This window comes from Geospiza fortis, unplaced genomic scaffold (assembly GCF_000277835.1).
Source record: "Geospiza fortis unplaced genomic scaffold, GeoFor_1.0 scaffold111, whole genome shotgun sequence".
Classification (NCBI taxonomy): domain Eukaryota; kingdom Metazoa; phylum Chordata; class Aves; order Passeriformes; family Thraupidae; genus Geospiza; species Geospiza fortis.
The window spans coordinates 787,196-805,515 of NW_005054321.1; the positions used below are offsets into that span (position 1 = coordinate 787,196).

The following is an 18,320-nucleotide window of genomic DNA, read 5'->3' on the forward strand; positions in this document are numbered from 1 at the left end:
AGAGGGTTGAAGTGATAATGCAGTTGAAGTAAAACAGTTTGACAAAAAAAAAATACAGCTGGCCCTAGGCAGTAATTATATTTTATTTAATATACTGAGAGTGAGTTAACAGACCTGGAGCACTGACTAGAGTGAGAATTAGAAATTTAATTTGAATAAAAGCTGCATAGAGAAAGCCTACTAATAAATAAGGTAGTATATTCTTTGATATAAAAGTACACTAGATTCAAAGTATCCTACTGAAACACTTCAGTGAAGGTGTGTAGACATTTTCCTACATTATGTCAGTCCTATATATAGTCTTTCTTAAAAACTAAAGTAGGTCTTTGGTCACTAGTAATGTTTTTTAATTAGGTATTTTTGTGGTATATAACACAACACACTTTAAATCTATGATAATGCTAATAGATCCATCTGTGATTAATGCTATAAACCTAAATAAAAGCAGAAGAACAAGAGATGTTTCACATCAACTCTACACAGGCTGTGTTTTCTGAGATTATTTTACCAAGGCAGTAGTCAAAGCTGCAGACCTAGCTGCTAATTTGAAACTAACTGTTTTGTACAGTTTAAACTTCTGGCTTCAAATCTACTCTGAGTGGAAGAGCAAGGGAGACAAAATTATGTGTTCACTTCTCTGAAAGAATATTCTGTGAGAAATACAGTAGTGAGAAAAAAAAAGTATAATTAATGATATTATTTTTCTTCTTCTAAATAAAACACTGTTATGATGTGCAAGTACTCAGGATTCTCTGAAAGGAACAAGACAATTAGATGGAATGCTTTTCACTTAGGCCCAGTAATTGTAACCCAAAGAGTTTTTCTTGAGTCTCTTACAAAATAGCGCGTGAACAGGAAAAGAATCCAAGACTGTACAGCTAACAATTCTGAGACCAGTTGTGCACGTTGCATGATCCATCACTTCATTGGCCAATTTTATTGAGAAAAATGAGTGGAAGAGTTTAGACTGCAGACAGTAAGTAGGAGGCCATCGCTCTGCTACTACAAAAGTGTTCTGAACCACAGAAATGTGAAGATCTTGGTAATCTTGAACATGGGCAGCATTTTCCAATCCTGCTTCATTGTGTTCTTACACAATTGCTTACATGCTTTGAGAAAACAAACCACAATCACACTTTCATAGCATCTGACCGTCTAAGTAAGATTTTCTGAAAAGAAAAAAACTGGTAGAAGTAAAACATCTGAATTTTGTCTATTGCTAATTTTTCTATTACAGTCTCTGAACTGAAGGAGAAAGGAAACACCTGCAATTTTTTGTTACTTTTCTGTAGATCTTAATAGTAGCCTGTATATACCAGAAGGGATACCCAAAGAGACTACAGATCTAGAAAAATTGGTTTTGCTGATGACTCTTGTGATGGCAAAAACAAATTCATTCATAAAACTATTATCTATATAAACAGAAATTACATGAAGTTCAAATTTATTGTATTTTTCAAAACCCCTCATTATAGTTCTGGGCAGGAGTGACTTTTTAATATAAGAAAATGATAAAAAAATGTAGTAAGGGACCATGAAATGCGCTAATGAGGTATTTAAGTAAGGTGGCCAAATTTGTAGGCTGGTCTTCCTTCGATAAATTTGTTTTTAAGTCTCTCTCTAATACTTAGGGAGACTAACCTCTTAAGTAATATACATAGTAGAAGTAATAAACAATTTAAACTGGAGTAACAATAGTAATAATAAGAAGAATACAAAAATAGAACACTATTATGCCAAAATAAAAAAGAACTTTATTAAGATAGGAGGTTTAATTCAAACAGTACTATTAATTATGCAATAAGGGTTCTAAATTTAATGGCAAAGTCACTTTGAAAAAGCTCTGTTTCTTCAGTCACCTCTCAGCTAATTTAGAGCTACTAATTAAGAGTACAACAGCTTTCTACATAAAATAATTATCTTTTATCATCCTACTGGTAAATGTTAATTTTTAGATCAGATGATTAATCTCTTCATTCATCTGAAACAAATTATCACTTCAGTTTACTGAATCATATGGATGAAATTAATATTTGAGTAATTATTTTTCTTTTCATTTGTAGGCAAACCCCAAAGAACTCCCAGTGGAACACAAGGAAAAAAAAAAACAACCAAAGAGAGAAAACATGGAAATAATCCTTCATAGTCAAAATCATCAAAAATTATATAAAGGAAACCTGTGAAAGGAAAAAGCGAAAATGTTCCATCCATTTGATGGCAGTAAATATGAGAAACAGGACTTCATCAGTATGATCCTTAGAGTAAATAGAACCACTTATCAGTCGCCAGTCTGGCAACAGATGTGTTGCCAGTCTGCCTGCGTCTAACTGAAATGTGAAGTCAGAACCTAGGAAAGGTTTCAAGATCTAAATGAGAAACTTTTTTGTTTTACGAGAAAGCAAATCTTGCATAACAATCAGCTTGTCATTTCAGGATCTACAGTCCTTTATAGAAAATGGGAATGGGAGAAAGGAGGATGAGAAAAGGAGGAACAGATGGCTTGGAGACACAGAAGTTTGACTTGGTGATTCAATAATGAGAAACCTTACAAAACACAGGATTTTTAGAAGCCTGTTTCTTATTGTCTATTACTTCTAAATAGTGCAAGTGGGTGTTTACCATTACACGTATTTTAAAATGGTAGGTCTCTCCAGGCCTCAAGTATTGAAGCAAAAAGCAAAGTATTCCATCCAAAGTTACATTTAATACACACACTGTTAGGATGGAACTTGAAGTGTGATAGTCACAACAAGAGAACCACATTGCTCTGACATCATCCCAAACATTTACAAGACCTGGACAGATGTGGTACAGGTGCTTTATCAGACCAGTGCTCTTGCATGCTCTCACCCCATGTAACTAACAAAGTTGATGTTTGCCTTTTTCTTCTCATGCAACTCTTATATAATCAGTTCAAGCTGAGCAGGTCTCATTACCCAAGTGTTAGTTTCAGAGAGGCTTTATCCATTCACAAAATATAGGTATATGTACGTGTATATGTATCAATACATACATATATACATATATATACACATATATATGTACACACTACTTTTCCTACTCTTCCCATTCCTTCTTTTGCTATTCATCCCTTGTAATCATCAAATTATCTGTTCCTCCTCCAGTTTCCTGCCTTATTGACATGCCCTAGGTTCTACCTCTCAGAAACAATAGGGCAGTCATTCTTCAGCTGTTTCCATGATGGCCTCCAAAACCAGAAATTCAACATTTTCATTAAGTAACAACTCAAAGTAATTTTGTCTCACCAAATAGCCATATTTTGACAGTGTTTCAATGACTTCCCAAAATGCAATTCAAGTTATAAACTCTTACAAAGAGATGGGATCACATTTGCCTCAAAATATGTGTAACTACCAACTTCCAAATTTGTTTATTTCCCTCTTTGAGAATTTATTCACATTTTGCTGAAATTTACTCATGGTATCAGAGCAGATGCAATTTATGTCTATCTAAAATTCAACTAGAAAATTTCTTATAAAATTGATATAAATAAACAACTGGATACAAACAGCAAGTGGCTAACACCCCCCTCCCCTTTTTTCAGTAAAACAGATTGTTCAGGGATTCTCTTTCTAAGCAAGTGGAATAATCAGCCAGTTCTGCAGTCAGGAATATCTATTGAAGAAACACAAAGGAAAATATAGTGGGGACTGCAAAGACCTTTTTTTTTTTTTAAACAAAGGAAATTAAATAGAAATCACTGAGAGAAATCCAGTATCATTGAAATTTTGTATCTGTGTACCCAGTGGTGAACACAAATGTTTGAGTCAATACAAGTAATCTTGCTTGAGAAAGAATTGGCTTATATCCAAAGGAATATAATGAAGAGGAAGAGTAAGAAATATGGATTACAAGTATGTAAACAGGGCCTAACAGTGAACCACTTTATAAGCAGAAGATGTTTTGTAAAAGAAATTTTTGCAGTTCCTTGATCCTAGTCTGATCCTAATGAGCTCCTTCCCTGAAATATATCAGAATATTGGCCAGGGTCACACTAACTTGTCATGTATCTCTTTCCAGGTGTCTCTGGCTCTTACAGCCAACAAGTGAAAAATGTATCAGGGAGGAGGCATTTCTGCAGTTGTTCTGTTAGTATGATTTTCCTACTGATTTTTGGAGCTACAAAATAGGAAATGCAGTGGAGGGAGAGAAACATAGCAAAAACCCCAAACTGCTAAAACCAAAGAACTACAAAACCCAAGAGAAAGAAAGGCCTGGTCCCTACAACTGGCCAGGGTTGAAGACTGAGAAAACAGCTTTTTTACTCATGAAGAGAATAACAGTAAAAATTATGCCTTCATTATTAGTATAACTTTATGATAAGATGTCCTAACAAATGGAGATTCAAGATTTTGCTTATTGTCCTTCCAAAGTACTGAAATCTTGTCCTAAGAAGTAAACCAAATAGAAAACAGAATTGTTTCAGAATATATGTCACCATTCAGTCTCCTCCTTGGGACAGTAACACATGTTGAAAAGCTTTAAGCAATGATCGTAATGTAGTCTTTCATCCAATATTTGGAAAAACCAGAAACCCAGACTAATTTCAGCTATTTTAAAAACAGCCTTTTCTGTGAACAAGATTTGATGATTAAATATTTGGAGCAGCTGGAGTCATAATGCTTATAAAATAAATTTTAAAAAACTAATAAAAAAAACCAAAACAGAAAAAAAACCAAGAAAAAGTCTTAGAAATCTTGCATCAATTCAATCACATTACAGTGAAATTATTTTACTTATTGGGGAACTGTACATTTCTTTGAAGACCACAGATGTAGTCTTATTCGACTTTGGGTTTAGGGCATTAAAAAGGAAGCTCTAGTGGTGCCATATGTTTATAGTCAAACTCAATAGCTTAAGCTATTTTGTCGTCTGTATTTAATTGGTCATTATTATATTCAAACACATCATTAATACTTGTGCCAAAACTAATAATTTTTATTAAAAAAATCTAAAAACAGCACTGAAAAAAGTGACTTCAGATCATATGAAGCAACTAAATTCTTTAAACTTCATTTCAAAAATACATTGACTAGTTTGAGGTCCTTTAAATGTCACCCTATGGTGACTTTTTTATTGGCATCTGCTCACTTGGCAAGCATGTTAAGCACTGAACCAATGAATGAAGTACTCCCCAGCTGTGAGTTTGAGTACATAAAACCATCTAGTTCTTCCTCTCAGAACCTAGGAGATTCATAGTTCAGTGGAAAGTGATGAAAAATTACCTTCTGGTACCTCTGTAATTTATATTGTTAGCATCTCAATGACACAACTTTGTCCTTGAATTAGAAAATCAAACCAGAAGTTAATAGTTATACAACTAATGCTCACCTCTCTTCCTCAAAAAAATCTTAGTCTGCAAGCTCCAGCTGTTCTACGGAAAGCCTGTAGCACATTAATCCATGTATACTTGAAATTATAATAAAAAAAACATATTCACTATCTATCAAGTATGTTTGATAGACAAAATTTTACCACTGGACTATTCCTATATAAAAAAAAAAGTAGTCAGTATTATTGTTCTGTGTTTGAAATACAATGAAAGATAAAAATATTTGGCACAACCTAGTTAAAAATAGCAAAATATTCTTTAAAGGAATAAATTCTTACATTAAAGGATAAATAATTTGAAAGTTCTTATATTTAACTTAAATTCTTGTGCTATAACTATTTTTTTACCAAATTATGAAAACATTCATATTTTAAATAGCAGTTTTAGGTACATATATTGTATATTCTGGAGAAGAGAATACCTAATACTCACTAAAGTTCCTCCCAAAACCTCAAATAAAATTATTTCCAGCATATAATTAATCCTGCCTTTCATTTTCCCTTTTCATAAATCCACTCAGTATTCATTCTGAAGATAGGCTAGAGGGCATGGCTTCCTGGACCTGTAGAAAAACTAACATAATGCAGCGCATCACCTCAAATGCTTCTTGTGTCCAACAACACTCTAAGAAGGAGAGATATTATTGTCAAATATACACTTAATAATAGGACATTATTAGACATTTTGTTCACCTCCACCATTAGGTTTAAAACATTTGAGGGCGAGGAATCACTAAGAATAACTTGAATTTGAATCAACTAATCCCTAGGCACTAAATGATTGCCCACGGAAATGCATCAGAAATTGCCAGCTTTACAACATATGCATAAGATAAAATCATGAAGTTCTGTGTGTGCAATGTGACTGCAGGATGGATGGAGATCACATATGCAATGTTCTCTAATTCATTTAACTCTTCATAGCTGCCAGAACAACATATGATAAAATAAGGCTGTGCTGTTTCTTTTAAATTACAAATAAATGATGTTCTTTCAAAAATTGCAGATAGATGTTTTAGATGGGTTGAATCACACCATGGAAATATGTATCTCTATTTGTTGATTAGAGCAAGGATCTGAATGGCTTAGACAAGACATCTATTTAATTAGGTGTATAACTAAAACTAGAGGAAATGTATTCCAGCATAGGATTCAATTACATGTATACACACCTATTTGCTTTGCCTGCAAGCCTAAATCTGCAGTGTTTAAGGGTAGCACTTGTAGACATTCACAGATTTAGATCATCCCCACTTGGATTATACAGATTAAAACACAAATCCTGTTGCTGTATCCAACTCCAAAAGTCCAGAATTTATATTTATGGATGAAGACTTCTTTTTTATTAAGATTTTCTTGTCCATTTAGCATGTAGAAGATAGACTTCTAAGCTTTTTATTTCTGGCTCAACACCAATACATTCTTTTCTTGCTAAATTGTGCAGAATACAATGAGTCAGATTCTACCAATTTTATTGTATTCATTATATAGCTATACAGTCTTCTTACTTTAAGGAAGAAATGAACCATGACTCCATATGGTTAATTTAATGCATTGTAAATTTCAGAAAAATTGTCCGTTTATCATATTTAATCAAAATAATAGTGGAAAATAAATTCACACTCAGTCATTCAATGCACATTGAATGAACATTGAGAATGTTTAATTTCTATTGTGGTAGGAGGGTGCATTAATTTATTTCAAGCACAAAGAACACAATCTACACATTTTTCTGGCCCTAATCAACCTGACTCCATGCTTAACCCTCTTCAATTCTCTTCATTAACTCTCAAAATTAAATTTGAAAAAAAAAGAGTCAAATTAAAAGACATAGACTATCATGTTAAGTCCACTCAGAGAATTTTCAAATTCAAACAATATTCTGGCAATGAGGTAAATTAACATAGAGCAGAATTTACACCAATGTGAACGCTTCCATACCAAAACACTAATTTTCATTCATTCATTAAAAATAATTACTTCAGCAGTTGTAATTAAATATTACATATAAATATTACCTTTATTAAGCTTATTATCTCTGGGATGAAAAGTACTTCTGTGTCTGCCTGATATCCTTTGCACAATGATCTCTCAGTTCTGGCCAGGGTTTCTAAAGTCTGTCATAGATGAAACTCCTGCTCATGTACTTTTGAATGAAGCTTAATTAGCTGACTGAAGAAAACTGAAGAAAAGGACTGCCATAAAATTTTTAAAGCTGAGCTCTTGAAGTTTGGCTTCAAGAATTTACTAAGAACCATTCTAGTCTAACTAGTACAAGATCCTTTAAAAATATTGCAGTATCAGAATGGTGGTAAGAGGAATAACAACATGGCAAGAGAGTTAATAGAATACCAAGTTAAAAGGATGAGGTGTGAATTTTCTATCAACTATTGGTATTACTTATACAGAAGGTACTTCTTCCTATTCCTCACAATAAATATTTGTATGTACACCCTCAGTATTCCATGATGATCACTCTATACTTTAGAAAGCTGACAAAACAAACCCAAAAACTGAATTACTCAACTAAATTTGATTTCATTAAATTTCTGGATTAAGTGATACATGTTTTTAAAATATTTTAGTTTTTATATGAAGTGCCCTGTGATAGTCAGTTTTTATGTTTTAATGCAAAAATTTTGTGAACAAATAGAAAAATATAGATGATTTTTTCTTTAAAAAATAATTTTATGGTTACATAAAAAAAGCATAAATAAATAAATGGTCCCCTTTCTTGGAAGTCATTTTGATTTGAAGTAATTTTGTTTTTGGGAAGGAAAAGTGAGCTGACTTGCTTTTTAGAAAATATAGGGTACAAGCTGGATCACTGTCTCTTTCTTCTGAAATTAGGGTCTTGAACCTTTACACAGTTGGACTCTCAAGCTTTTGGAGCAGTCTTTGTGGCTTCGTTCCATCTTGTTGACAAGTAATCATTGTTTGAACAGTGCAGTCTCACAACTTTGAAGTGTTTACTTGTATAAAAAGAGTGTAGGAGCAGAATCAGATTCCTGCCTATGGTGGCATTTTGATATTTTAGAAAATATTCATTCATTTCTATCTCCCTTTCAGCAAAGTATTGCTTAATTCAATAATTGTTTAGTTTATGTTTAAAAATATTGATGCAAGCTATTTAGCCAGACATTTCCATCCATTTTTACCAAAGATGGAGATTTAAACCCTCCACATTTTAAAAATGTCAGTCCATATGCATCTGCCACATTTCTTAAATTATATTAAGATGTACACAGCAGTGATGATGGATTCAAGTTACTAAAATGTTTTTACTGTAGATCTACACCTGTAGATGTACAGATGTTTGACTCTAATTCAGATAAGTATTATCATAAATACAATTCTCCTTATGATCTGTCCTTGCCTATCTTTTTCTTTCCAAATGTAATCTGAGTTTGTAATCAAATCAAACTACTGAAATAACTTCACTGTGGCATGACTGTTAAGGGGTCTAACAGTTGTAGATGCAGTGAGCTGTCTAACAGAAAACCTATGTCGACACCATTGTTTGATCAGCGTGTATTTTCACTGGCAGAATAAAATCTGTAGGTTTACCTTGCAGTAATTGGTAAAAATTTTTTCTTTCAAGGACATTATTAACAATAACAATAATCCCAAAGTTCAGCTGTTTGGTTCTACTTCTTTCTTTCCTTTGTTACTAATATAGAATAACTCATGTCTATCTCTTAGAAATTCAAGACAAGACATAAGCAAACGCTGAAAATGACATAAATGCGTATGCGAATATAAGGCAGTTATTCAGGAATTGAAGAGAATAGTGGAATTAAATTCCCATGTTTACCGTAAGCAAACTTGATCTACCTTCATTGCCAAAATTCTAAGTCTTGTCCCAAAATATCATTCTTATCAATAAAATTCTTGTTATTTTTTATTATATTTTCCTGTAGATGTAAAGCAAATGTTTCCATGGAAACTAGACATTTTCCCTATTAATGTTTTAGCTTCTAGGTGGGAAAAGATAGTTCTGCTTTAAATTTCATAATTTTTGATGGAAACTGAGAAAACGTATTTATTTTGTGGTAGCGTAGCTCAAAGCCACATTTACATACCTTACTGTGTATGTTCAATCTATCTTTTTGCTCTAACAAAAAGGAAAGCCATTTGCTGAGGCCAGCTGATATAAAATCTATTTTACTGTTAAAAATATTAACTTAAAAAGAAGTATAGATGACACCATTATACAGAGCAGAGCATACAGTTTAGATCATGTCCATCAGGGAAAACAACTAAAATCTCAAACATCTGCATTTTAATTGTGACCAAAGCTGTATTTCAAGACTGAACAATTAACAGTCATTACACCACTTTACATATCAGTGGGAGAGTGTCAGATAAGAAGCTGAGTCTTCCATGTTCACAGAAGATTTTGCCTGTGGTGCACTGTGTGCTTTTGTGAATCATTTATCTTGTAGCTTAAACCTGTCATGGTATGAAATATTGCAGCTGTGATTCTGCATGACAGAATAATGAAACACTGGGAAAAAGTCCACATTGAAATTACTTTTCCACAGATTTTTTTACTTGAGAACCCAAGAAGCTGCAGATGAAATAAGTTTTCTTTTCAGTCCATCAAAAACTAATCCAGGCCAATGAGTTCCCTTCTACACACTGAATATATTATTACATTGTTTGTGGGTTTTGTCTCTATTGATCAGGTTTTCACCTTTTTTTTTTCTCTAACTGTTCTTTGTTTTAAGTTCCCATATACTGTATTGGATGCCAAAACCAGTTCTTGAAGAGTTTCCATTCAGCTGTATTTCACATTGAAAGTTGGAGCCACAGAGAAGATGACAGATTTGTTGCTGTTTTCTTTAGGAAAATTAAATTATCATATGTCAGCAGCTTTGCTGGAGCACCCCTTTGTAGCAATGCATGTGAACAACTTAGACTACATTGTGTGCCAGCCATACCACTTGTAGTTCTTCTTAGCAGAGCCCTCTGGAATGCATCAAGATTACAAAGACATTAACTGTTCTAAAATAAGAAAGAAGAGGCTGAGAAACAGAATATCAAGACCACAAGAACTTGATAACAGAGAGCTATGAGGCACCTGGGCTGTAACCAATCACATACTCTGAAGAGTGCGTGCAGAACGCGTGGACAGGATAGCGGCAGCAATCAAGAAAGGCGTGATCAGTGTGTACAGTAGTTGTAGAATCTATAAATAAGTGCACAATATAAACAATAAATGGCTTCTGCTCAATCATATTGATAAGTCACACAGGAGTCCTGGTTTCCCACACTCTTTCATTCTCAAAAAGATTATTTTGACTGTTTTTTGTTGCGAGGAATCTCTGTCAAATCTACATGATGTGATGCATATTACCAAGTGAATTAAATATGAAATCTTATGTCTTTTTCCACAAAGGCCAGATTTTTTTTTGTGACCATTTGTCAGTGAATGATCCCTACATGCCAACAATTGCAAGTGAAGACTCTTAACGCAATATCTTCTATCAGGACCCAAAACAACAGAGTTACAGGAAAAAAGATTCTACTTTCTAAAATTGATCTGAAAGACCTCAGCATTGCAATTTTATTGGCTATTCTTCTCTGAACTTAAATATATTTTGGCAAGTGAGAGGTAAAAGCTATTAGATAAAACACATTCATTACTCATACTACAAAATTTCCGACTGAGACAAATAATTACATTGAATGTAAAAAACTTCAGTTAAATCAATTGTCAAAATTACTTTGCTTTTCTTAATGGTTTTTAATGGAATAATCTTAGTAAAGACAGATTGCAGAAAGAGCCCAGGTAAGGAAAAAATCTGTACTAATAACTTACAAAAAAAATTGCACATTACTGTACAATTCAAAGAAAGATTCAGATTTTAAAATGTAAGCTTCTGGTTGTGAGGAACTCTGTTGCCTATTCTGTATGAGTATCATTGGAAAAAAACAGCTAAAACAGAAATATCTGTTTTGGCACTTGTTTCAATGTGTCATGTCATCCTCATTTTGAGTGGTTACTACCAGATACCATTTTACCTTTCTCTTTCAACACACTTTCATGTTCTGCATTCACAAAAGTGGTTTAAATATCATCCATGATATATTCTACAGGTACCTGAACTAATTGTCAAAATACACTATTTAAATACAAGAAAAGAGTAAATGTCTCTCTCAAAGCAGGACAGACAAAACATTTAGGTATTCTATAATATTTGTATTCCACAATATGTCAGTGAATCCTTATATGCTAAGGTTAAGCATATTTAATAATTTTTATTTCCATCAGCATTGTTTTGTCTAATCACTGTGAAACAGTTAAACAGAATTCCTTAATACTGTTACTATCATGCTTAGTGTGTAAGAAAACCAGTATTTCTCAAATTATTCCAAATAACTACGCAGAGCAGTGGGATTTTCCCCATTTCCATGTGCTGTTTTGGGAAATCTGGTTTATTTCTGGAAAGCACAAAACTACACATTTTGAATCCATTATTGTAGTAATTTTAAGGCTTTACATGTTGACATCTGTTTCAAAAACTGAGCACCACTATAATGATATTGAATGAGTAACTTCAGATTTGATGAAAATGGGAGGATATAAACTTTGCAGTTTATCTAAAAATGACTAGATGTGTCAAAAATCCATGCTTATAATAGCTAGAAATAAACCAAGAATTGTGCACATCTGTTTAATTTTTTCTTAATATTTTTGGAATAAGGAGAAATCGGCATGACTTAGGAGACAATAGTTTTAAAAACCTATTTATTTTGTAGTAGTCCATGCACCTCTGCACTATACCCAAGAATAAGCTAATTGGATATTAGGGGAGTTCAGATATTATGAGTATGGTAGATGGACACACAGCAGCTGGAGCATTGTCTTTAATTTGGCTAAGATGTTTGCAGAATCAACATGAAGGAAGGTTAAGAAATACCCATCCCTATCCCCAGGCACCTGTTATTTGATAAACTGAAATGTGAGCTGGGAGTCATAATGAAGTCCTGATTTTCTGAGCATAAAACCACAGCATGGATATTTAAAGCTTAAATGATACTCAATATGTGGCATACTGCTTACCAAGAAGTGAAAGTGAACAAAAAACCCATCAGCAGGTATCACAGACATTTAATAATAAAGTGAGATAGAATAATTCATAAATCCAGGGAGGCAAACTGTCTTTGTATGGGACAGAAGACACCATTAAAATATTTGTCTAATCAACAGAAAAAATGTTAGTATGGAAGTGGAGTTTTGATGGAGGATCAGAGAATCTACAAAACCTGAGCAGAAACCTGCCACTCTAATTTCCTTTGTCAATAAAGACTATGCCATTGCCTCATGATGCAGAGAAGCCAAGGGTTAGAAGAGCAATGCTACCAAATATTTAAGATAAGCATTGCTTCCCCTGCCTTAATGGACTTAGTGGAGCTATGCTTCACTTTCTAGAGCATAGGCACATGACCCTGGGTGAAAAGAAACCTGAAGTGGTACCACAAATATATTTGGTTAGCACCACAGTAGTATTCTAAGTTACATGCTAGTTATCGCAGTGAGACAAAAATACTGAACACTAACTTCAAGAGATAATGGCCAACATAATTGCTTTGAGAAAATAATGCACTATAAGATGATAAAAGTGTTGATAGAAGTATCAGTTTAAACCAGCTTATTCACATTAATAATTTTATGTAAAAACCACCATACAAATCGTCCAGAATTGTTGAAAGTATCCAAGCAACAAAAAGATATTAATGAGACAAGACCTACTTACCAAATTCCTTAGGAACAGTGATAGAGTAAATACAGTTGTGACCAACACTATAATTCTTGGGGTAGTTTGGTGATAATACAGTCCCTTCAGAACCTGTTGATCGGCTTCCACAGGGTGCTAGAAAGCAAAGATAATTGGTTTCAAAAAATGTAATATCATTAAAAAATCAGTTTAAATTGTGTTACACAGCAGAGTGATGCAGAGTCCCCAGGCAGGTGCATTTGTTGTATGTTGGTACATGATATTACAGTAAATTTTATTACACTTCTACACTGGATTAAATTTGTACATCCTGTGACATACTGAGTATGTGCAATTTTCTTATACATCAAATGAGAAGTGATAGCACTCTAAAGATTTCCAGATCAATTGTTTTTTCTTTAAAATTTATAAACCTTCTTTATAAAAGTAATGATGTCATTTATATGCAGTATGCTATTATTTTCAGCATACAAAACTATTATTCTTTCCTGTGATGCTTTATACTATGTTAAGAGCATAGATTATACAGCCCTTCTTCACACTAGTAAATTCTTACTCACGCCAATATACTCATCATGCAAAATAATGTACAACTACAACTAGTGATGCAAGAAAGTCAGGTTTTCTTGACTGAACATGATGTACCACTTACTTATATCTCAATTATTTATAACTTTATATATAAAAACTTATGAGCACATACTTTATCACAGAAACATGTTTATGCTGCCACAGCCATAATACTTGATCAAATGGAAGATACAAATGCTTTTTATCACAACAATGTATTTTTCTATGGTTTATAACAAAACTTGGTATTTGGCATTATTCAAAAATGTCAAGTAAGAAACAGCATTATTTTTTTTTTCATAAGATATACAGGTGCATATATATGAAACATTATTCAATATTAGTAGTTTCCTATGTCTATTACCTGCTTGTCACAGAGGCTTCGTAATTTAGGACTTTAATTTAGATTTAACCCTAATCTATTTGCAAGAGTATGGCATCTCTTTAGAATATTTTTTCTCTTTCTTTAAACTCTTTTTAATGAGTTTAATGTTAACTTATCTATTTTAAAAAAAATATTTCCTGTTAAGACATGAATTTATAAATGAAGTAGTACTCAATGTTTCATTTGCTAAATATATCTGTTTGTTTTTTGGTTTTTTTTGTGGTGTTCTCTCAAAATATTAATACTTAATGAATTACATTAAATAAGAAAAAGATGGTTTTCTTACTACTATTACAGAAGACTTTATTTCAGTACTTGTCATACTAAAATCAAGACATTTATTAGTGTCGTTACAAATAACATATTTTAACACTACTTTTAGTTAATTCACACAAAATGTTTGGTGGAGTATACCATGAAAAGAACACATCTTTAAAATGTAGCAAGTTAAGGCCCCAACACTTCGAGAACAGGTTTATGCAATTTGCATTAGCATGGATTCCTTTCATATGGTGTAACTCCAGAGTTTGGTGGGCTGTGTACCTGAAACAGGAGCAGATGGCACCTATGGCTCCAGTTTGCATACAGTTTTGGAAATTATTTAATGGATTGCTGTGAAAGTCATGGTATTTGAAATATGTCAACAGAAGGGTGACTTTTGCTTGAGCATATGTGTATGCATGTGGCAGATGGGGCACATGCACACACATGCTCCAGATATACTGGAGCTAAGCAAATCCATCAGGAGCCAGACCAGGACGAGCTCTTGGCGAGGCTCAGGACAGCGATGGGCACACGCCCTGACACAAGGAGTAAGCGCTGACTTCCACATGTACATGGAATATTGCCCTCTGTGGCTAAGAGAGTAATCTCAGTGCCTTCCATCAATCCACCACCGGGTGAAATATTAGAATTCATGATCTCTTGTGAAAACACATTTAGATAATAGAACTACTGAGACTTTTTCCAAGAAGCAGTAAGTGTTTTGGCTGAGGCTCATTTGCAGACACTTATTTACCATGAGTTACTGGAAAAACACAATGTAAGAAAGATTCACTATTTAAATGTGGCAAATATTTGTGACAAAACCAGATCTGCTTACCTGCTTGTAAGTACTCAAGATTTTCTATTCCAAATTTTGGATTAAACAGAAGTGAATATGGAAGAATATAAGCAACAAAAGCATTAAAATAAGAAAAATAAGATTAAAAAAAAAATTATCCCTAACTCGATTTCCCTCGTTACTGTTTGTGAGTTGAACGATTAAGCTACAATCACCAGTACCACTGTCCCATTCTGGCATTCACATCATTACTACACCTTCCTAATCAGCAGAAATAATGTGCAAATTTAGGGTAAAACTACAATTCCACTAAATTCAATGGTATTGACACAAAAAGGAACATAATTTCACCCTTAATGAAACTTGAAATCCTTGTACATAAAGGCAGTACTTAAAAAAAATAAATTAAGGGCTAAATACAGTCCTCAGCATATTTTGGACCTTTACGTATAAAGAAAAATAAAAATTTTCATATATTCCGTTTCTTTTCTATTCTCATAGGCTATGCAATTAGTAAAGGCATTATCTTAATTGTAAAAAAGGGTTCCTACACTAGTATGCTTAAATCAGAGCAAAATGTATTTACCTATATACAGATCTATACAAAATAAGTCATGATAAGTATCAAGATAGTATTATGACAGCTGATACAAAATATTTGCAAATTTTATTGGAAAAGTCAATATATTTATTGAAAAGTTTTTATAGATATCTAGAAGTCATTAAACCCAACAATTTTTGCAAATTAAGAAAATATATTCCTAGCATCTTCAAAAATCTGAGTTCTCATTAGTGTACTGAACTATGGTCAAAATAACTTCCAAGTCTCTAAAAGGGAAGATAATACCATTTTCTTTTACAGATGATAATTAAAATGTTTATATGACACTTTGTATGAAACATCTAAAAATTTTTCCCACATGCTGAATTCCATGAAAGCAACATACATCTGCCCTGGATTTAAATGGGCATATATATGCTCACACAAGAGAAGCTGGCATATATCTGTTCACACAAGGGGAGAAGAGACACACTACTAGTCTGAAGCAGGATTTCCAGTGAGAATCTTTTAGGTACAAGGTCTTTCAACAAGAGTTGTCTTCAGTCTTTTCTACAATGGACTCAGTACAAACTGGAGCTAGACATGAACTATTTGTTACTCTGCCATATGCAATATACAGTCAGCAGTAAGAACTTGTGTTAAGTATTTCTTTCCCCGAAATTCTTTCCTCAGTCTTCTCATTCTGGATTTTTTTCACTCAGCCCTTTCTGAGTTTACTTTTCCCCTTATTCTATCTCTTATTTTCCAACTGCTTCTGTAATGACTCTTATCTTCACAAGAATTCACATTCCTGGGTCTCAAAAACAACTAGTATAAAGGGAAGTTGGTTCAAGATGTAAGCATCCAGCTGACCTTTACAAGCTGAGAAAATGTTAAATTTTGTAAATCATTAGGTAGTGAACAATTTAACTCTTATAGCAGCTGGACAGTCCTTCAAGACATTTCTGAATGTGTCAGGGAGGAGGAAGAGATTTTCTTGGTATTTTAGTAAGATTAGAGAGCTCACTGACTGTATTTCCTTCCTTGCATTTTGGGAAATGCTTAATTTAAAATGCCAAAAAGTTCCAAGAAGAAGAGATTTTACCCTGACCTACACTAAATATTAATGCTCAGAAATCAAAGATGGGCATGAAACTATAGCTACAGCATAATTGAAAACATTAAGTTGAATTGAAAACATTAAGTTGCTGCAAACATATATTTTTGCCTCCAGAAAACAACTAGCATCAAGTTGTTTGGATAGATGTAAAAGTTCCACTGCTACCATGCTATCCATTCACTTTCACTAATGCCTAATTCAGCTAAGTAGGTCTTACTGTCTTTGTTTCAGTTTTATACTGCAAGGATTTGTTTAGTTTCCTCATGAATAGAAAGTCAAAGACTTATAAATTATGAAAATCAACTTATCTAATTATTATGCTCTGCATTGAAAAATCAACCTATAAAATAATCTAGCAAACCCATCACACCCAAAATATAAATTGTTAAAATAAACAAAAACCGCAACAAATACTGAGAACCATTCCCCTGAATGTAAAACATCCTACAGAATAAAATAACCCAACCAATCAACCAACCAGCAAAAAAAAAAACCCTTCAGGAGGCAACTGATATTTTCTAATGTAATTTTCCAATAGTATTTCTTTTTTTTTTAATAATGTTTGCTTAGACTCTGAAATAATGTATTCCTTTATGTATTTATTTATGATCTAGCTTATTCTAGTTTATTCACCAAAATTTTATGCAGTATGCTGTCCTTGTCCTGCTTTCCAGGGTCAGCAATGGAGCACTAGTGGGAGAGCAAGGGATTTGACTCTGTTGAGAATGTGATAAAGATCAGTGTGTTGATGCATTTCTCACTATTTCCTTAAAACATTTTTAGCATTAATGGTAAAAAGTTGCTGTGTGTGCTGAACCTAATGGTATCTTGCCTTGTAAAATAGCATCTCCTGTAGCCCTTGACAAGTCCTATCACAAAAACAATAGACTATCACCCATTCTGTATGTAAATTGGCAAGCATTTTATCTGGAACATTACCCACCTTGATCATTAGTATTCATTTACCTTTGTCAAAGAACTACATTCTACCTCATTATGGCAGTGTATTAGTAAATAGAGAATGCAATATAAAATGCATTACCATCAGAACGACATCTTTTCTCAAATTTCAGTAGTTGTAAAAGAAATGTAGTTGAAAACCACAGAGGGAAAATCACCCAGCTGAACAATAGGTTCTCGTAATCTATGCTTAACTACTGCTATAAAGTCAAATTTTCTGTGCCTCCAGCTACACAGTACAGTGCTAAAAGCCCCAGTCGTGCCTCTTGCTCATGTTTTCATCAGGCCTTTGCAGTTAAACCAAAAGAAAGAATACACAAGGTGAAAGTTGAGTAAGAAAAAAGTGAAGAATGGGCTACCTAGGCATGAGGATCAATTTCAAATCTTGTAATTTTCTTTTAAAATGAATGTTTTGCTATCAAGGTTTTTTTTTAATGCAGCTTGAAGTTTTAAATTCCTACTCTTGCTTTCAGATCACCTACTTTCTAGCTCCTACAGCTAAGATCTAGTATAATTTAATTGCATTTGCGGATTTAAGTGCCGTGTTGCACTATCCATTTTTAAGCAGCAGTTCTCAATGGAAT

General features: G+C 33.3%; 1 protein-coding gene across 1 annotated transcript in view; it reads right to left on the reverse strand.

The window, feature by feature from the left end:
• Nucleotides 1-18,320, reverse strand: part of CSMD3 (CUB and Sushi multiple domains 3) — a 576,871-nt gene that overhangs the window by 123,398 nt on the left and 435,153 nt on the right. The window contains exon 33 of the mRNA XM_005420686.3: nt 13,116-13,232. Coding sequence (XP_005420743.1) covers nt 13,116-13,232 — 117 coding nt within the window. The remainder of the gene's footprint in view (nt 1-13,115; nt 13,233-18,320) is intronic.